Source organism: Carcharhinus amblyrhynchos, chromosome 3 (genome assembly GCF_965287045.1).
Source record: "Carcharhinus amblyrhynchos chromosome 3, sCarAmb.v2.hapA, whole genome shotgun sequence".
Taxonomy (NCBI): domain Eukaryota; kingdom Metazoa; phylum Chordata; class Chondrichthyes; order Carcharhiniformes; family Carcharhinidae; genus Carcharhinus; species Carcharhinus amblyrhynchos.
The window spans coordinates 30,493,564-30,516,082 of NC_137326.1; the positions used below are offsets into that span (position 1 = coordinate 30,493,564).

The window sequence follows — 22,519 nt, forward strand, 5'->3', positions numbered from 1 at the left end:
GAAGCACCAATTCTTGTAATTCTAATTTGCAGCTTTCCGGAAGTTCAGATTTAGTGCAGTATTACCTTGCTGTTCCTCTCTGCAGGATAGTAACTTATGACAGATGCAGCTCCCTAGATGGTAGCACTCAGATATCAAGTGGCCATTCTTTGTGTGAAGATCTAGGCTGTCAGTACTGGAAGATTATTCAATCTCATGAAGTTGCTAAGCCTGATTCTATCTTCAGCTGGCATTTGCACATTTAATCATAGAATTGTTACAACACAGAAGGTGGCCATTTGGCCTATTGTGTCCATACAAGCTCTCTGCAAGAGCAACTCCTCTAGTCCTACTGTCCTATCCTCCCCACACCCACACCCATACACACAGCCCAGAAAACCTAAATAATTATCCAATTCTCTTTCGAAAGCTTCAATTGAACCTGTCTCCACCCCACTCTCAGGCTATACATTCCAGATCCTGTGCATTCCTCATGGTGCTGTTGTTTGTTTCTTTTTCTAGACACGGTCCACTGCTTCTTATCCTTCTGCCAAGAGGAACAGTTTCTCCCTATCTACTCAGATCAAACCCTTCTGCCAAATTTTTTCTTCAAGGAGAACAGCCTTAACGTTTCCAATCTAGCCAAAAAACTGAGTTCCTGATCCCTGGAATATTCTTGTGAATCCTTTTTGTGCCGTATTGAATGTCCTCACATCCTTCCCAAAGTGCATTGCCCAGAATTGGACACATTACTCTGGTTTCAGCCAAAGCAATGTTTTCATTGAATTATTGAAGGTTTGTGCCCAGAAAGAGGCCACTTTTTGTCCATTGTGTCTGTGCTGGCTGAAAAAAAAAAGCCGATCAGCCTAATCCCACTTTCCAGCAGTTGACCCATGCAGGTTGAGGCATGTGGTTGCATATCCAGACATGTTTTCAATGAATACGCATGTCTGCCTCTACCATCCTTTCAGGCAGATAATTCCAGACCCCAACATCCCTCTGGGTGAAAAAAGACTTCGTCACCTCCCCTCTAATTTTTCTAACAATCACTTTAAATCTATGTCCCCCAGCTATTGGCCTCTCTGCTAAAGTACATAGACCCTTCTCATCCACACTATGCAAACCCCTTACAATCTTGTACACTTCAATCAAATCTCTCCTCAGTTTCTACAGTTCCAAGGAGAACGATCTGCAACACTATATTCTGCACCCTGTCCTTTCCTTCTCCCTTATGTACTCTATGAACGGTATGTTTTGTCTGCAGTGCGCAAGACAACTTTTCATTGTATCCCAACAATGAAAAGATACTTTTCGCTATCCCAACGCATGTGTCAAAGAACAAACAAAGAACAACCCAGCACGGGAAACAGGCCCTTCGGCCCAACGAGCCCGCACCGCCGCATCCTCCTACACCTACCCTGCCCTGCGTGTCTGCGAGTGGAACCCCTAACTTAGCCAGATTCAGGGGAGAATAGTGTCAATTTGGTAAACCAATCAGCCTAAGAGCACATCTTTGGGGTGTGGGAGGGCAACCACAGGGAGAATGCGCGAACTCCCGCAGACATAGGCCCAAATCCATGTATCTGCACAGCTAGCAGTGCTAGTCACTGAGCTGTTGCGGCACCCGTCTACCAGTCCAGGATCAAGCACACACACTGACACGAAGTACTAGGCCACTCCCGGAACCTCCAAGAGCAGCCCATGCGCAGCCCACGCACGACCCACCACGTGCATGCCCCTTGTTTGACAACAAGGTGGACCTCCACCTGCGGAATAAAAAGACAAAAACGTTAACATATAAGTCTGCATTTCCGGTGTCTCCCGAGGCTCTGACCCTATTTAATACCCCCTACTATAACCCTCCATCCTTGTTTCGCTTATGTCAATAACATATCAAATCAAATTCAAATCCACCATGCCTCTCAGTATCCTCCTATTTATTGTGTAATCCTTTGCCTTGTCTGGCTTCCCCAAATGCGTTACTTCACACTTTCTAGGTGGAATTCAATTTGCCATTTTCCTGCCCACCTGACCAGTCCATTGATATCTTCCTGGAATCTACAGTTATTCTCCTTGCTATCTACTATGCAGCCAATTTTTGTGTCATCTGCAAATTTCCTGATCATCTTCCTTGCATTTACATCTAATTCATTAATATATACCCCCAAAAGCATGGGGCCTCGTGTGGACCCAGTACTAAGCCTTGCAGAACCCCATTGGAAACAGCCTTCTTCCAACCACAAAGCATCCATCAACATTTACCCTCTGTTTCTGCCCCTTTTATTCCACAGACTTTGCTGACAAATCCGTTATGTGGCACTTTTATCAGATGCCTTAAAGAAATCCATATCAACAGCATTATCCTCATCAACCCTCTGTTACCTCATCAGAAAACTCAAGTTAGTTAAACAGAATTTGCCCGTAACAGATTCAGACTGGTTTTCCTTAATTATTCTGCATTTGCCCAAGTGACTGTTAATTTGTCCCGAATTATTATTTCTAAAAGCTTCCCTATCACTGAGGTTAAACTGATTGCCTGTAATAGTTGAGCTTTCTAGCCTGAATTGCATAACGTGGTATAGAGCAGTAATTGTTGGTGATTTGCAGTTCACTTCCAAAAGCATAGGAAAGCTGAAGCCTTTTACAGCACTGAGACTGATATAACCCTGCGTATACTATGGATTAACTCTGGGACGAATGCAGTCTATGGTGTTGCTTCCCATTGAATCAGTGGAAGAGTCTTAAAATTTAATCAGACTAAGTATCATGATGGCATGTACCAGACAGCAACTAACTGTTGCTAAATGAAAAAGTTAATTACTTGGCTTTTCATAGTCCAGTTCCCTTTGGAGTTGTTATCTAATAAGACACTTGCAGGATTAGACCTGTAAATCAATCTAATATCCTCTGAGTTTTGCAAAATAGACATTGTTGTATGCAATAGTATGTACAGTATAATACAAAGATCACTGGTTTGCAATAATTAAGTTAGTTGAACCTTGTTAGAATATTATAGCTTCTGATCTCTCTGGACCTTTAACTGTGCATATTTGCATGGAATCTGACCATCCTGTTCAAAGTTTGTTTAACTACATTATCCTAATATTTAGAGGAGCATGGCTGGAAAGATATTCCAGATTGTGAGAAATTAAATTAGTAATACACCTTTCGCAACTTAAGATCATCCCAAAGTGCTATATAGTCTGAAGTTTTTTTTTGCATTGTTGCAATGTAGAAAACGTGGTGGCCAATTTTGCATAAAATACGGCATCACAAACAAAAATGAGGAATCATTTGATTCTACAGAACTAGAGTATTACTGAATAAAGAAACATGCTGTCAAAGTTTTTTAGCTTATACTCATCAGGACTGACACAAGCTAAATTTCAAAGGGGCTAACAATTCACACCACATGAGAAAATGAGTGCTGACTGGCTGGCAAGTTGACTTTAATTGATCAATGAATTGCTATGGTGAATACACCAGAGCTATTGCACCTCCACCCCCAAGTTTTTGTTTATTCCAGAAAGATGCAATATCTGGACATATCCTTTTGCCTATAGAGGACAAGTCCCTGCATATATTGTTGCAAGCACACTTAAGTGAGCTACATTACAAACCCAACTGATAATCTTAAATTGGTTGTTAGTGTAATCCTTGGTACACTTGGGATTGTTCCGCAAATTACAGACATTACATTTTGAGTTTTGCAAGCATGGGCTGGTTAAGTATGGTGCATATTCTGCCTTTTGTGAACACCCAAAAGGACATGTTGTTTGATAGGCCCCATGTCCTGACTGAATGGATCATATGTAGCCAGCATTGTACCGACGCTGAAATTCATGTATCACATTAATCCTTTGTATAATAGAATGTCTTTTTGTTTTGATTGCAACACCCTGTTAGTGGAAGGTGTTGCCACAGCTAGCTTCACCTGTTGTTTTTTTGAGATACTTTACCTTTCATGGGTAATTTGATTTGAGGTAACTTGGTAAGTTTCAGGTCTATAAGTGGCAGCCATAGGTCTATTTGTGAGTGTGCATGATACACAGCAAACAACAATCTCATCAGAGTAACTGTTAACCTCCAGGATGGCTTTGCTATCAGCATGAAGCTTGCATGGTGAATGGCCTGGGCTCTATTTAAGAGATCGCTGATAAGGCCAGTCTTGTAATGCATGGAGCTGTAGGAATTCCAACGCATGTATTGACTACTGAAGAAATGCGTACAGTAGATTGCATTTGTCAACTAGCATATTGAGAAAAGGAAGCTCATTAGACTGCTTCATTTCAAAGGGGAATTGGAGCAAGGAATTAAAGTGCGTAAAGAAATTCTTATGTGCAGCTACAGGTTCAAATACTGTATAGCAAACATGACATCTATATTTTGGAAACGTGAGGTTAGCATGCCATCATTTCAATCAACTAGTGCTAACCAGTCAGCACTGCTTTTCTTATGCAGTTATGAATTGTTCTCTTTGAAATTTGGCATTCTTGCTCTTCGTCTTAAACTCATTAGGACAGATACATCTCTTTTTCAGCAATTCTCAAATAGAAATGAAATAATAGCAAGATATTCTGATTTAAGTACTGATGGTTGTGGGATCAATGTTTGTCAGCTCACAGATAGTTTGGTCATTATCATATTTCTGCTTGTGGGACCTTGTGCACAAATGTATATTTGTCAGCTTACAGATTGTTTGGTCATTATCTTACTTCTGTTTGTGAGCCCTTGTGCACAAATGTACTGCTACTCTTCCCAACATTATAACAATGATTGCATCTCAAAAATATTTAATTGGCTGTGAAATGTTTTGAGCCACCCTGAGGTAGTTAAAGATGCTGTGTAAGCCCGCATGCAGTCTATCCTTTATGTTATTTTAAACACAGTTAAACATTTATTTTCAATCCATGTTTACACAGGTCAGTAGGGAAACCCTTTAGATTAATTCCATTGCCTTTAGACATTAAATTGACTTTGAGTTCATCACTGGCAGTAATCCAGTTGTGACACTGGAGGTTAGTTATGTGCGTTTCCGAAGCAGTAACTTCAGAAAGACTATGCAAAATAAGGCAGTAGCTACATTGTTAATACAAAATTTCCCAATTGGCTACATTTTTGATACAAAATTTCCCAAGTAATTTGTCACTGTGAGTGTTCTTATGTGAGCAGTGGCTGAGGGTGGAGATACCAGTCATGGTGCAAACAGAGCAGGTAGATCTAGATCTCTGGCTTGATTTAATTATCTCCAATGTAGTGGGTATTGAAAACCCATAATAATTGTGTAAATCATCTTGCGAATTAGGCAGTAGTACAACACAGCTTATCTGTAGGTTTAGTTGAGAGTCTCAAAAGTAACTAAGCAGCAGCAATATTTATTCTGAGGCCAGTTGGAGTGGTAAGTAAATTGATGGGCAAACTTAATTTGCCCAAGAGTGTGCCTCCCCTGATGGGAACTCCGCGAACAAAGGATTTTTAATTATAGTATTCTAACAATACTTTCATAAGTCTTCTAAACGTTTTTTTTGATCAAGTTTCACTTTTTGCTTCTTAGTTAATATTAGTTAACTTCAATACCTATGTCGATTTGAGTTATCTTTAGGCTGCAGTCGATGCTAGCTGTTGCTTTTGAAATTTATTTGGAATATCGCAGATCCAACTCCATGCCTCTGGAATTACTAAGATTTCTGTACCACATCTTTTGGCACTCTGTGAACATGAAGCTTGATGTGAATTTAACAGAGGGCTTCATAAGCATTCCAATGTTCAAGATGTCCATATCTTTTAAGTGCAAGTATGAGTATGTTAGTGTAGTAGCTGTGTTACTGAACTAGTAATTCAGAAGCTTGGCCTAATAATCCAGAGAACATTCAGTTCAAATCCAACCATGATAGTTTGGTCATTTGAATTCAGGTTTTCTTTAAAAAGAACTGAACATAATATAAACGTGACCATGAAGTTATTGGATTGCTGTAAAAAAAATCAGCAGGCTTATTCATGTCCTTTCAGTGAAATGACACCCTTACTCAGTCTAACCTAGAAACATAGACGGTTCCATCATTGAAGGAATCCAGGCAGCCCATCATGTCTGTGCTAGCTTTCTGCAAGGGCAATTCACCTTATTCTGTTTTCTTGCCTTTTTCTGGTGTCACCGTTTGAGGGAAACTAATGATGGACAATTAATATGAGCCCTGCTAACAATGCCATCCCAAAAAACAGGAAAACCTTGTTTGTTGAAGATGTCTCAAGCTCAGAGTTAGATGTAATAAAATGTGCGTAGGGATTATTTTGAGAGCATTCAAAGACACTGACATCAGTCAGCAGCATTCTACAGTAACGTGCATGGCTATGGAAAAGGTATGGTTATCCTCTGAGCTTCTCAATTTGGCCAGGTGTCCTCACAAGCTGCTGAACCATGTGGTTCTGCATGTCACTCACTGGTTCTATGATGGTTGTTAATATTTTAAGATCCTGATGTAATCTGAACCATGTGTCTCAGGTTACGTGATAGTATTGAATGAGACACACCACCGATTTGTTCGGCTTGAAGTTCAATGTAGCTCCTTCCCAACCTCCAAATTTGATGTCCCAAGCTTGGTGGGGTGGGGGAGGGTGGGCTGGATCTTCAAGGTCTGAAGAAAGTTTTCAGAGTTCACTTTCAAGTTTTCCATCCCATCCTAAAAATGCACTATTTCACTTGACCAGTGAAAATTATAGATAAGTTTTGTTCAAGATCTGCAGATAAAATGATTGAGAAGACCCAACAAGACTGAAATGGCAATGCCTCAATGCATGTTGTTTTATCAGGGGTACATCTGGATAACCAGCAGGAAAATATCAGTTTGCATAAAGGTTAAATAATTCATTATTAATCAAGCAACTTGTGTGTTGCTAGCATGTTTATTGCCCATCTCCAGTTATCCTGTGGCTTTTCTGATAGTTCCTAAAGTAAACCACTCTTGCAACTGAAAATTAGCTTCACTTCTTTATAAATTGATTCATTTTTTGAGAGGTTAAATAGTGATAGTTTACATCATCATTTAATTCTTAATGATGGGCAAAGGCTTAAGGGAATGTGAGAGTATTCTGTTTTCACACAGATTATTAGAACATGGAATACATTCTTCAGAAGTAAGTATTGAGCATGAGAGTTTAACCATTTAAAAAAGAAAAAGACAAGTATTTGAAAATGGAAGTATAAAAAAGATCTGGGAAAGAATGTGGAAATTATGCCAGAATAATTCTTCCAACTAAAGAACTAGCTTACATGATTAAATGGCCCCCTTTTGTGCTGCAGTTTGTGTTTCTGGCAAGATTCTGATTCTTAATTGGGAGATTTAATGTAATTCAATCATGATTTGTACACTAATCAGCTAGAAAACTCTTCAGTTTTCTTTCTGTGCAGTTAATTTTTACTCAATCTGCACTATGAGTGTATACATACTATTTCTCAAATGAGAGGGCTGGTGACTTGTTGCAAGACCTTTACTAATGGCACTTCTCAACACATTTTCCTTTGCTGAAATGAGATCTTAAAATTAATTTTCTGTATAACCTCGTAAAACATATACTTCTAGTATTGGACATTATTGTATCAGTGCATTTTGTTTTGCACCTTTTAAGTTTTGTTATCATATTGATCTTTTGGTTTTGTTTAGCCGCCCTTATAGCAGAAGACCATCATACCAAAGTAACTGAAGAAGCAAAGCTATTGAAAGGTTTGTAATGTTCAGTATATTTCATGTGCTTCAACCATGACAGGGAAATCTAGATGCCCCCCTCCAATCTTTCATCCAAAGGTCTTGGCATCCTTCCTATTGTGTGGTGCCCAGAGCTGAATACTCCGCTAAAGCCCAATAAGTATTTTATAAAGTTGAGCATAATTTCCATCCATTCTCTTCCTCTCTTTGTAAAATATGATTTTTTTTTAGCAACAGCTTAACTCTCACCTTCAAGGATTTTTCTATTTACATCTCTAGGTCTTTGATTGCATCCTTTCTAAAATTGTAGGTTTTTTTGTCCTATTAAAATGTATCACTTCATTCTTCCCTTTCTTCGATTTCATCTGTCGTATGTCTGACCTTTTCACCAGCCCATGTCTCCTGATGTCTATACCTCATTGTTTACTACGTTTTTGAGTTTTGCATCATCTGCAAACTTTGAAATGATGCCATATATATCCAGGTCATTAATATATATTGAAAACATTAATAGTCCTCATCGCATCCCAGGAAATGTCACTGTATAGATAGATCCTGCCAGTCTGAACAGCAGCTGCTCACTGCCACTCTCTGCTTTCTGTCTCTGATCCAGTTTTGTATTCATGCTGCAAATGCCCCTGTAATCCCACTGCCAGATCTATTGTGTGGTATTTTGTCAAATGCTTTTCAAAAGTCAACATACACAACAGTAGTGTCCTCATCAACTGGGTCTAACTTCATCAAAGAACTCAATCAAGATAGTCAAATACATAAATCCATGCTGATATTCATTTATCATTTATATATTTAGTTTCTGCAGAATGAAAAAAATGTTGACTAATGAATGTATACTTCTGGTTCTTATTTGAAAATGTATTGTGTGAAACAATGCAGATTGCCAGTATGTATTCTGGATCAACTTTTAATATATTGATATTGTTGTGAGGAATGAGTTCCTATCCTTTTTAGGATCGTAAATGATAACAATTCAGAGTTAAAATGGCTAGTTGGTCATATCAACTACTCCAATCATGGCTTGCAATGTTGCTATAAATACTTTAAAACTTGGGAAGCATTTTAGGAATTACTGTGGCTGTCACTTTGGGACTGCTTGTACTCAACACTTGAGCAGATAGCTTAGAGACCAGTGAAAGCAAGAAACTGTGTGGTTGAATTGCTGAAATGTTTGTTTGCAAGATACCAGGATCACATACCCTAATAACAGCAAAAGTGACATGAGATGCTATTGCTGTATTTATTTATGGAATCATGTACCATATCTGTCTATGAAGTAATTTCCTCCAGTTATTTTTTAAAATCCAGTGTGTCTTGGGCATGGCTTCCCATACACTGACAACAACTTATATTTATATATTGTCTTTAAAATATTTTGTAAAGCATATCACTGAAGTGGAAATTGGCAACAGGAGTTGTGGATGAACTGTATGCAATCTTCAGCTTCAGCAGGCTGGCACCTCATTTTTATAAATGCCTGGTACTGCTCCTGGCGCACCCTCCTGTACTTTTCAATGATCCAGGTTTATTCTTTGGTTTAATGGTAATAGTAGAGTGAGCAAATAGCCAGGTAATTCTGTTATTGCTGATGGCCCTCTCGACTTGTGGATGCGCAACTTTTGAGTTGCTAGATTTGTTCCAAGTCTATTCTACATAGAACAGTGGTAATGCCACACAATCATTGGAGAGTATCCTCAATGTAAAGACAGGACTTCATCTCCAAAAGGAGAGTGTGCTGGTCGTTCTTCCAATACTATCATGGACAGATCCATCTGCAACTTGTAGATTGGTGAGGACGAGGTTAAGTCAGACTTCCCCTTTTTATAGAAGGCCAGCAACTGAGAGTTGAAGGTGTTAAGGAGCAATAATACACCACATCAAACAGAAAATATTTTGTGACTTGATTTGGAACACATTAATATTGTGACAAACTGATTGGAGATGTTTAAGCAGAGAGTATTGAGAGACATGGGCATGGATTTGTGAGGAGACATGTTCAGGACATGGAATAGGAAGGGGAATAGAAAGGTTAGAGATGTTCATCTACTTTGAGTTAGGGGTAAAGGCTTTGGATAATTTAATTTTTACAATCTGTAAGAGTAAGAGTTTCAGTTCAGGTTCATTGTTCAACAGATTACATGAAAACATGACCTTTTAACCATCTTGCAGTTGGATGATCTTTGATAATGATTTTTTTTATTGTATGCATGTGGCTTAACAAGTCGAGCCAACAGTGTGAGACTGGAACCTGAACTTCAAAAATAAGTAGCAACTCTTATGCCTAAACATACTGCTTTTATTGAGAAGTGTCAATGTGTTTGTAGTAAAGAAATCCTTCATTCATGTTGAAAATACTGGTAAAACAGGTTTTGGAATTTCACCTAGGTTAAGAAGGCAATGTTTTCCTTCCTTTTAATTATTCGTATTTAATCTACAAGCCGTACTCTGGAGGAAGTGATGCATCATAGATCCTTACAGTGCTACTCAGTGTCAGGGCACCCTGTCGAGTATATTTATTAATATCTCTATTTTCTTGCAAAAGAGTCTCCATCTTTATACTTGCTCTGGTTTATGTAACCAAAATCACGAATGAAACGTGGGACAGGATTTTCCATGCAACTAACCGCATGTTTCACAGATGCAGTCTGCCATTGGCCCGTGATGGGATTTTCTGATTCCAGTGTTGTCAATGAGGTTTCCCGTTGAATGCACCCCTTGCCACCAGGAAACCTGCGACGCCGGTGCACCATCGGCAGGACTGGAGTTACAAGACTACAACTACGTTTATCAGAAATAAAACAAAAATTGTTGGAAATACTCAGCAAATCAGGTAGCGTCTGTGGAAGTAAACATGGAGTTAATGCTCCAGGTTAACGATCCTTCTTAAGAACCTGATGAAGGGTTATCGACTTAAAACTTTGCTTCTCTCCACAGATGCTATCTGAACAAAGGGCGACATGGCGGCACAGTGGTTAACACTGCTGCCTCACAGCGCCAGGTGCCCAGGTTCAATTCCAATCTTGGGTGACCACATTCTCCTCGTGTCTACGTGTGTTTCCTTCAGGTGCCCTGGTTTCCTCCCACAGTCCAAAGATGTGCTGGTTAGGTGGATTAGAACATAGAACATTACAGCGCAGAATAGGCCCTTCGGCCCACGATGTTGCGCCGACCAGCTTTTAAAAAAAAACAACACTAACCCACTAATCTAAACCAATCCCATTTCGTCCATAAACCTATCCACAGATCTCTTAAACACCCCCAAACTAGGCGCATTTACAACTGCAGCTGGCAGGGCATTCCAGTCCCTCACCACCCTCTGGGTAAAGAACCTACCCCTGACATCAGTCCTATAACTACCCCCCCTTAATTTAAAGCCGTGCCACCTCGTGGTAGCTTTCTCCATCCTAGGAAAAAGGCTATCACTATCCACCCTGTCTAAACCTCTAATCATCTTATATGTTTCAATAAGGTCCCCTCTTAGCCGCCTTCTTTCCAGCGAAAACAACCCCAAATCTCTCAGTCTCTCCTCATAGGATCTCCCCTCCATACCAGGCAACATCCTGGTAAACCTCCTCTGCACCCTCTCCAAAGCCTCTACATCCTTCCTGTAATGCGGGGACCAGAACTGCACACAATACTCCAAGTGCGGCCGCACCAGAGTTGTGTACAGTTGCATCATGACGCTGCGACTCCTAAATTCAATCCCCCTACCAATCCATGGGAAATTAGCCATGGGAAATTGTCCCTTAGTGTGCCAAGATGTGTAGGTTAGGTGGATTAAACAAGGGAAATGTGTGGGGTTGTGGGAATTATGGGTTAGGGCAGGCAAGAGCGCCTGGGTAAGATACTCTGTCAGAGAGTCGGCACAGACTTGATGGGTAGGATAGCCTCTTCTGCACTTTAGAGTTTCTCTGATTCGATGAAAAGAATATGGCTTTATTCTCATCAAAGATCTTACAGGAGGTAGATTAGAAAGCAAATGCCAATTAAATTTCCAAATGCTATAATCAAGAACAGCAGGATCCAGAGAGTAAGTAAGGTAGTAGTCAGCTCAGAAATCAGCGTGAGAGATTTGATTCTTTTTCCTGTTCAAGTCTCCTGATAAATGTGATAAATTAAGGACACTTTGGTCTTGAGAAAAATGACTAAAATAAACTGGAGCGCACTGTCAGAAACAGAACACTTCAGTTAACAGATTGTCACCACCCTATAAAAGTGCATATAGCAGGCTTGCTTTGCGAAATAGTTGAATTGCAAATCTTTTAGAACCAGTTCTTTTGGCTCTTGTAATGCATATTAGTCTTGATTACAGATGTTTTAAAACCTCAAATCTATGTTCAAAAGATCACGCATTTGTTTTATTTTGACTATACAATCTAAGATGACCTGATTACCAGCATTTTGGCAAGCATCAAAATCCTATGGGCAACATTGAGTTTACAATTTACAATCCACTAAGTAACTTCTCAATGAGGTTAGAATCTCCAATGCTATGACTTAAATTTTTAATAAGTCATACAATTGACTTGGTTGCTTTAATCGTGTGATAAGATTGGTTTTTAATGATAAAGCAACATTCAGAAGTCATTACCGAGCCCAGTTTTGAAGGTGGACAGCAGGATGTGGAGGTTCACAGAGTTATATTTAGTCAAAAACCATAAAATCAAAATGTTGCACATGGAGTAAATGTTATTAGAGAGAATGTAGAAAAGTACATCAAATAGGGATGCAAACAGTTGAAGTCAAATATTGAAGACTTATTTTAAGTTACTCCTGTCACCTATAGAGCTTTGTGTTCCTCTAATAAATGCCATGTGCTGAGAGATGAACAAATGAAACCAGAAATTCACTGGAGTTATTGTTAGTCCAAATGTAGACTCAAATTTATAAAAAGCTGTATGCTGTTTGTGAAAAATCAGGCAAAAAAATTTAGGAAATTCATTTGGGTTTGAAGGAATTGGAAAAAATAATGAAACACTTTGTACTGCATTGTCTCTCTTATGTAGCTATTTATTAACATTTTAATGAGAACAATTGCCCCTGCAGCATTTGCCAATTGGCTAGGAAATGACCTTATATCCCCCAAACAAAAGCATTGACTATTTTAGCAAGGCAGCTGTGTGCTAAGCTTCAGCTTGCTTACATGACCATTTGTGGAATATGGCAGAAGCTGCCAACTTTTTGAGAAGAATTGGCAGTGCCCATGCATATTACTTTTTAAAGACGGTTAATGTAGTTAGAAATTCTGACTATTATTCTCAAAATCTTAGGGAACAGTTTTAATTTAGTTGTGTGTATTTGATTTAGCTACCAGTTGTCAATTTATAAAGAAAAACAAATGACTTGGCTTTCTGCATTGAAATGTATTGTGCCCCCACCTCTCCCACCCCCGTGTTTATAATGGACTCGTCTGTCTACTCAGAAAATCAACTAGAAGGAAAGGAATCTGACATGTCTGACACACTCAGCCCAAGTAAGGACCGGAGCAGTGAAGACTCTACAGGTAATTTTTTATGATTATTGAACTAAATTGCAGAGGTATGTTTTAGGAAAAGGCTGTTTTTAATTTAAATGTTCATAAATTACATTTGCACAATACACTTTTTTAATTCCCTGATGTATTCTCATAATTCTTATAAAATGAAAAAAACTCCTGGTGTCATTATTACTTAAAGTTTACTATTCTGCTTTTTCACTTAAGTGGAATTGGAATATTTTGTGTCGAATGTAGTTTGCAAATTAAGTCAAGAACCTGCATACTTAAATGTGGACAGTGCTTGTCTTTTTCATTTCAGTTCCACCTTCTTTACACTTGTTTGTTTGTTTCAATTGTTGGTGTTTGACAGTTGTCCTTTCCAGTTACAGAAAGTTTCTCCTAATTTTTTTACAATTCCTTGAATCTCAGATTCTATTTTGCTTTCTATAAAATTATGGAAAGTAATCATTTTGTTAGGTGGCATTACTTAATGTGTACAGTCGATACTAAAATGTTTCAATGATTAGATAAGAAGCAAAATTATTCAAACTCCAGCAAATTTTTCATGAAACAAAATTATCTCTCTTCTAAATCTTAAATTTGCTATAAACTAACTTCAAAAAAGCTGACAAAGCATTACATAATAAGTCTTCAAGAATTAATGATAAATTTACTTAAACTTTATTGCTGTGCAACACATCTGGCAAGGTTAGGTGTAGATACTGATATTAGTGTACATTTTCACCACCTCTTAAATTATAAATGATTATGCTATGGCACATGTACTTTCAGGAGGCTTTGGTGTTTCTGTAAGTAATTATGTAGCATTGCTATTGCTTCATGGATTTATACTCATATTTTTAAACCAAAAATAGATTACCAGATGGATGAACAGGAACTGAATGAACCTTTAACTAAAGTTTCATTATTGAAAGGTAACGTTTTATTTTTAATTTTTCTAATATATTTTATATTATTTTGTTAAATAGAAAACAGTGCTGTTGAGGTTTTCTGTTCTAGAAGTGGCACTTCGTCTTAAATAAGACAATAACTTAATTTAAGACCATACTTTGGTCATTATCATAAATTTTTGCTTGCATATTTTTAAATTTTATTTCCTTTCAATTTAGCCTTTAGCATTTCAATAATTATAGTATCTTAGCTACCAATGTTCACATAGCAAAGTTTTTAATCTTCTATGAGAATGATTTATTCATACTAATAATTAAGTTCAGTTACATGTTTTCTCTGAAATGAATACATAACATGGATATCTTAGTGTGATGGAGTGTTCATGAAGGTTGCCCCATTAACCACCTTGCTCCATTCTACACATTTTTTGGTACACAGATAAATTGATCTAAATCTGTCCTTTCATGCTGCTTTGAAACTTCCAACCAGCATCTGTACGCACAAATGATGCCAACCAATTTGTGTTCAGATATCCTGCTACTGCTTCTTTGACTGCTTATAATGCTGGTGCAGACTCTATAAGTGACATCTAGTGTTCAGGATGAGAACTTGTCATATTCCATGGCTTAACTGATATACTGTACCTTTGGGCATCCCTTTATTTTCCTTTTGAGAGGAGGGTCTTTCAGCATTCTGTATTTCATGTTCAAAAATGTTCACAGTCAAAGTTATAATCTTCTCGTATGTGCTAATCTGATATTTTCTAAAACACATGACTAGAGCAGGATCTGAAGGTATCAGATGATGAAATGTTTCCTTCAATGGAATATAGCTAAGTAATTTTAACGAAAATTTTATTGTATTTTGCATTGTTTCAGAATAAAACAATAGCACAAACAAACAGATTAATGTTGTTGCAACTTCTTTGCTGAAGTATAATGAACTTTATTACCATCCACTGGAGCTAAAGGGAAGCCACCGTGATATATTCTGGCCAGTTAAAGCTTAACCAGTAACAGAAGCCCGCTTACCTTCTGACTATATATGGACTTGTACTGTGCACTTTATTTATTTTAATCGTTTCATCTTAAAACTTTGTTAATGCACAATTATTCTACAACTAATTTACTTTTCATATTTTATTATACTTAAGCATGTACATGAGTTTGTTTACCATATATATAAATTTGCAAATATTAAAACTTTATGCTTTCAACAGGATTATATGATTTAACATATTGTACAAGGATCGAACTATTAGAAGGGGCATTTGGTTCAGAAGTTCTCCTCGTTTATACCTATTGTATGTAGATTTGGAGATTTTAATCCGTGTACAAATTTCTTGCAATCATAAAACAGGCTACACCATTGAAATAATTCAGTATAGCAAAGTTTTGTTTTAAATAAACCACTAATAATAGAACCCTTTAAAAAAAAAAGTCAAATTAGCATTCGATGATCCAGCTCACTAAAAATCTGACAGACCATAGAGCAGAATTCCATTTATATTGAAAAGATACCATTGCCAAATGGTTGAGCTTAAAACTGATTACTGATGTGAGCAACTATATGTAATCTGATTAAATTTACATTAGTATGTTACATTTATTCTCTGTGCTTCACAAATGTAGAACAACTTTTAATTAAAATGTGTTATTTCCCTCACATTCATTTCTGCATTTTTGACATTGCTTAAACATTTTAAGGTACCGCACTTGTTAATTGAGTTGCCAGTATTTATCATATCATGCTTGTTTTGAATCAAGTAGTACATTGAAAATACCAATCTGGTACTGTGCTGGAAACATACATTTGCTTTTCTGGTAACGAGTTCTGTGGGATTTTGTTCTGGTGTGCTTAAAAATCATATAACAGTCATCTTTATTGTGGTGACTTATACAAAACAATCCTATTAGTGGGACTGAAAACCACTGAATGTTGGAGGCTTTTAAGAAAACAATGAAAATTTGTTCAAATGATAGGAGGAAGAAATGAACATTTGATGGTCTTGGTCAAAGTTTGTTTTATAGAGTTTCTTTTAGGGGAAGAGATTAATTAGAAAACTTACAACCTGCAGCATTTTGGTAAGTGGAAAACCTTTTAGTACTTGAAAAGTAGCTTATGGGATAGACTTTTTAGGTGCCGCTATTCTATCCAAAATATATGAGCAAACTGGAGTCTTAGAAAAATTATGATGTGGAGATGCCGGCGTTGTACTGGGGTGGGCACAGTAAGAAGTCTCACAACTCCACGTTAAAGTCCAACAGCTTTATTTGATATCTATCAGAGTCTGTCTATATATGCCATGTTTGTGAACCCAACTCTCCACTCATCTGATGAAGGAGCAGTGCTCTGAAAACTTGTGATACCAAATAAGCCTGTTGGACTTTAAGCTGGTGTTTTGAAACCTATTCAAAAATTACTGATGGCCTGGAAGAAGGCAGTGTTATTCGGCATTATTCTACTTTTTGTCACAGTGAAACAAAACCAGAAAGTCAATTCAGTATTCGGATATGTTATCAATCTTGTAGTGCTCATGAGTCAGAACGTATTACACCAAACTCATAATAACCTTAAACAGACCAATTGATGTACTTCAGTTGCAGTTTTATGCATGCTGAATGGTAATTTGATAATTGTTTGATTAAGTCATTTTACTTAGAGCCTGCAACCAGTTATATTTCAGAAAATGAAACAGAATCATATATATCTTTGGTGAATCCTGGAACATTTGGAAGAGGGCTTTTCATTTTTATAAATGGTCCAAGTGGACTAGAGGCATTTTTTAAATCTTGCAGTTCACAGTTTGAAGTAGTTGCCTTGACAAATCCGTTATAGATTGGATGAAATCCAGTTTATATTGAATTTTAATTTGAAACATTTTCTTGTTTTGACTATCAGATACATTAATGCTACTGTGATTCATGCCAATATAGTCACCTATGTTATAAGCAATTTCACTGAAGGACAAGAAAATGTTGATTTATGTAAAAGCAAACAGTGATTCCAATTTATTGGGGTCTTCTGTGTTGCTCTTTTTCTTTTACTGATTGATTATTCTATCAAACCTTGTATCAGTATGGATTTAGTGGAACTAAATTAATATAATTAAATTAACAGCAGCCTTTGTTCCTGCACCTGACATGAAGCGAAACAACTTTTTGAAGTGACTTCACTTGAGATAACAATTTAAAGAGAGACCAAGAACATTATCCCATGCAACTGGCACAAAATGTGTCTTGAAACCTATGTGTCTTGAAAATGGCCTGGCAAAATGTGCCAGTTGCATCTCTAACATGCAGTTTTAAAAAAAACTGCTGTCCACAGCATTACAATCAGGAGCAATATGTGTGCCACAATTTGAGATGAAATTATTTATTTCAACTTGATGATTCCTCATTGATTTCATTCTGGCTTCATTTCATAATGCAGAATAGTGGTGGTACAATCTATTTTTAAATAACTTTCAATATGTGTGCATTTATTTGCTTACAAATGACCAGTCATTAAAAACCAGGACAAGTTGTTAAATATTTGTTTTATTAATATTTCTGTATGAACGAGAGAGATTATTGTTTGTATATTTTAAACCATGAGGAAAAATGACTTTGGAGAATTGAAGCTTCTGCACATTGTAGCATTGTGCATATAAGAACATATACTGGTAAATGGTCACAACATTGCAATTTGAGCTCCATTGTTAGAAGACAGAAGTTTGTTTCTTATCCTTAAAGCCACAAAACCTCCAAATGCGATGTACCTTAAACATCAATTTCTATCATGACGTTATTCAAGTAGGAACAATGTGCAATGCCTTCACTAAGTGATTGCATTTACGATACAGTCACTACAAAATTAGTTAATTTGCCATATAGTGACTTATTGGAATGGCCAGTGCTATAATTGTATAATATCTAAAGATTAATTGAACATGTGAATTTGATAAAGAGTATGTTCTAAATTGACGTGTAAGAGGAGGGTAAGTTATATAACTTGTTTTGTAGATTAGTTTGATCATGGCTGATCTATACTTCAAATCCGTTAATATGATTCTGTTATTGTCCCTTGATATACTTATTTGACATCGTTGGTAGGAAAAGCAATGGGATCCCTACTAAAGGAGATAATAGAAGAATTTCCGGAAAAGACTCTGTCCAAAGGCAGGTCTTTGGCTCATTGTCTGCTGCTGCTTCATCTGGAACCATTTTCTTGGCAGTTCCTTTTGTCTCTGACGTTCACTATTTCATTTTAAAGGAGCAACAGAGAGAGAGAGCAGCCAATGGTAGTAGAGGGCAATTAGGGATGGCAATAAATGCTGGTCTTGTAATATAAATAATGTATTTTGATTTTCTAAAATGCTCCCACAAATGAATAAAATCAGAGAATTCAGAGTCGGGTACAAGTGGCAGAATGAATTGTTAGCTGGCTTCAAGACAGAAAGTGAAGAATGGGAGTAATAGGTATTTAGTCATAGTGACAGAAGTTGCAAAGTAGTGTTCAACAAAGATTGGTGCTTGGACCAATAACAATTACATTAATGATTTGAACTTTTGAATCAAAAACACACTTTCTAAATTCATAAATTCCACCGAATTATGGGGAATTAGTCAATACTGAGGAGGATTTCAATAAATTATAGGAGTACATCAATAAAATTGCAAAATGGAGAAATCATTGGCAAATTAAGTTCAATGCAGATAAATATGACATAGTACAATTTGGTGGGAAGATTAGGAGAGATCACTTATTACTTGAAAGATCATTCTACAAGAAATAAAGGAACAAATTAACGGATTTCAGATGTTTTTCTGTTATCTCCTTTAGTAGGGATCATGTTACTTTTCCTACCAAAGATGTCAGTTAAGTGTATTCAGGGACAGTAACATAATCATATTAACAGATTTGAAGTATAGATCAGCCATGATCAAAGTAACCTGCAAGTACACAAACATCGAAAACTGTGTCACTGGTTGACAAGGCCAAAGAAAAATAATCTAAGCACTTGGCCTTATTTTTAGAGGAATAGAATTGAAAAATCTGAGTCATAGAACCAAAGAATTCTACAGTGCAGAAGGAGTCCATTTGGCCCATCAAGTCTGCACCAACCACAATCCACCCAGACCTTATCCCCATAACCATATGCATTTACCCTAGCTAGTCCCCCGGCACTAAGAGGCAATTTAGCATGGCCAATCCACCTAACCTGCACATCTTTGGACTGTGGGAGGAAACCGGAGCATCTGGAGGAAACCCACACAGACACAGGGAGAATGTGCAAATTCCACACAGAAGGTATACTAAACCTTTTTGAACCTTTTAAACGACATTTAAGAGTAATGCATGCAGTTCTGGTTGCACAAAAGATTTGCAGAAATTATATGAAAATGCAAGGTCCTACATATCAGGAAGGGATGAGCAAGCCTGGGTCTCTCTTCCTTGAAAACAAAACACTGAAAGTTGACCAAACTGGTTTTTAAAATCATGAAAGTATTGTATACAGTAGATAAAGAGAAAATGGGCTGGATTTGCTATCCTGATACGGGGACAAATCAAGTCAGTCAGGCTTTAAAATTTGGGTGGAACCCAATTCCGGAGTTCTTATCGCTATTCCAAGGGCAACTGTCCCAATATTGCTGCCTCCATTTTTAGACCACCTGCAATTTTCGAGCAGTTGGGCCAGCTTTGGAAAGCAATGTGCTTCACACCAACTCGGGTGTTGTGAACTAGAGGGAAATTCAGGGTTTGGAATTAAGAACCTTTTTTAAAAAGTAAGTTCAAAACTTGTTGCCTACTTCATAATGAAAAACTGCATCATAAGTTTTATATATGTTTTAATACAGTGATTGATGATAAAGCTTTGTTTTGAAAAGTTGTGACAATTAAATTGAACAGCATTGTGAAAGTTGAAAAGTCTTCAGATAAATTAGAGAACATTATCCACTGGATAAAGTATTCTGCATTGCAGAGTAGTGAAATTCAGATTTGATTGTGAATTGTTCTCTTTGCTTTTATGTTTTCTGTGAAGTTTATATCAACCATCTGTTTGATAGTTTCAAAGCTTGACAGATGGCTGAGTTACTTGCTGTGTTAAAATGATTCAATGTATTCAGCAAAAGGGGTTCTGCTAACACAGTTGTTCAGTGGAATCTCATTATGAATGCTTGGCCAAGTCCCAAACCCATAAATGTATTCTGCTCAGCAGGGGTTGTTTATGTAGTTGTTTTACATAACTTTAGGTTAAACAGGAGAAAGATTTTTAAAGCCATCTCTGTGGGCGAGATATTTCAGTTCTACCCACCCCGAGACCGGATGTTCCCATTCAAGGTCAACAGACCTTTCAAACGTCTGTCAAATTTTTCGTCCTGTCCTGCTCGTGAGAATTCCCACAGCAGGCAAGACCTGAAAATTCACCCCTTTATCTATGTATGCAAATGCATTTCTTCTTATTGTCAACTGGAACATATTGGAATTAATTCAATGAATCAATGTGTATCATAAAAAGTTTATTATTCATGACACACATCAGGCTGTTCTGTATAGTATATGAACATTAGTTCATTTTCCATATTTCATTGGATTGCTTTATCTTAAAGCATCAGGTGTCATAGCATGTCAGGTTTTTGTGATTTAAACAACAATAACTTACAATGTTAAAAATACTATAAAAATGTAATATGCTCTCAAATGCTTCACAGGAAAGCTATCAAAACAAAATTTGACACCTACTCACACCAGGAGATGTTATGACAGTTTGATCAAATAAACAGGTTTAAAGGAGTGTCTTGAAAAGGGACAGAAAAGTTTAGAGAGGGATTTCAGCATGGTTTTGTTTTGGAAAAGCTTTGTAATTCTGTTTTCTGTCTATTCAGCTATGCTTATTGTATACCTATTCTATGTACCATTGCATCACTGTCCCTAGAAGTGAAAAGTTGGGAAAGTATATATTTTTTAATTAATTCATGGGTGTGTGTGTCACTGGCAAGACTGGTGTTTATTGCCCATCCCTACTGCCCTTGAACGGTTAACGATGAGCCACTGTTTTGGCAGCTCAGTGGCTGGTTGGATCATTTCAGAGGCAGTTAAAAGTAAAACACATTGCTGTAAATCTGGCATCACGTACAGGCCAGCTTCTCTTCCCTAAAGGTTTATTAGTGGACCAGATGGGTTTTATATGGTTATAGTAAATATTTCAAGTTAAGATCTTGTAACCCAAATGCTGAAAATATTTGCTTTGGTTTCAGTATAAATCAGTGATCTGCTTGGATATAATTCTAATATTACAGTATATTTATTTCAAATAAATATCTAAATTAATTTATTACACAGTTACTGTTGCGCTACATCAATTTCACGCAGCTGTTTATTTGTTCATTGTATAATAAGGGAAAAAAAACTTGAATTTATATTATGTTGTGTCCTCAGGAGGTCCCAAAGTCCTTCACAGCCGATTAAGTACTTTTGTAGTATAGTTACTGTTATAATGTAGGAAATGCAGCAGCTAATTTCTCACCAATTCAGGTACATGACTCGATGATCTGCGTTATTGCTTGAAGGATAAGTATAGGCCAGAACACTCAGAATAGGCCTTCGCTAATTCAAAGCGTCATGGGATCTTTTTGAGAGGCCGAATGGCAGCACCTCAAATAGTGCAGGACCCCTCAGTACAGCACTACTGTCAGCCTACATTGTCTTAAGTTTTTGAAGTGGGGCTCGATACCTCTACCATCTGACTCAGGCAAAGATGCTAACACTAAGTCAGTGCTATCACCCAACAACAACAAATGAATAAATTAACTACTTGAGATGTTTAAAAAACTATTTGGATGATTTTACCAGCAGAATGTGCTTGCAACCCTGGAACACTAGGTGGCATAAAAGAACAGTTTCTGCAAGTTTTCTGAAACTTCAGCCAATCAGCTTTTTTATCCTCCTTTTTCAGATGTTTAAAATTTGATTGGTTTATTTTTACCTGATAATTTGTCAGTTTGCAGCCTCCTCTTAACAAGCTGTGATATTTTTTGATTTGCAGTGGTTTGAGTTTGTTATTTTTAGTTTGTGTTATTTTCATGGAAACTTTCATTCCCCATATTGTTGGAGCCTATTGTTTGGAGCCATCAAGATAAAACTGTTTTTAAGATTGTATGGATTGTGATTTCCTGTGCATTACAATTGGAATTCTAACATATTCCACAACCTAGCAAGGCTGATAGTGAGTTAGCAAAGGCTGCAATTCAGTATTTTTGTCTGATGATGGACTAAGCTTCACTTTCATCATTTAAGGGCTTTTGACTTTTTGCTCACTGCCTCATATTACAATTTGGACCTCTTCCTGGCAAAGAGAATTTTAAAATTCCACTCATATTTACTATTAACCAAATAATATCCTTGTATTTCAAGTCATCTGAAAATGACTAAGATTTTTGTGACATAAGTCATA

The 22,519-nt window shown here is 37.1% G+C and overlaps 1 protein-coding gene across 22 annotated transcripts in view; it reads left to right on the forward strand.

Annotated features, from left to right (window-relative positions):
* slmapa (sarcolemma associated protein a) overlaps nt 1-22,519 on the forward strand; it is a 202,206-nt gene that overhangs the window by 142,997 nt on the left and 36,690 nt on the right. For 18 of the 22 annotated variants that reach the window (XM_080182862.1, XM_080182858.1, XM_080182886.1 and 15 more), the window contains 3 exons: nt 7,638-7,697; nt 13,117-13,197; nt 14,046-14,105. In XM_080182862.1, coding sequence (XP_080038988.1) covers nt 7,638-7,697; nt 13,117-13,197; nt 14,046-14,105 — 201 coding nt within the window. The remainder of the gene's footprint in view (nt 1-7,637; nt 7,698-13,116; nt 13,198-14,045; nt 14,106-22,519) is intronic. The other 4 variants (XM_080182888.1, XM_080182893.1, XM_080182895.1 and 1 more) reach the window with 1 other exon arrangement.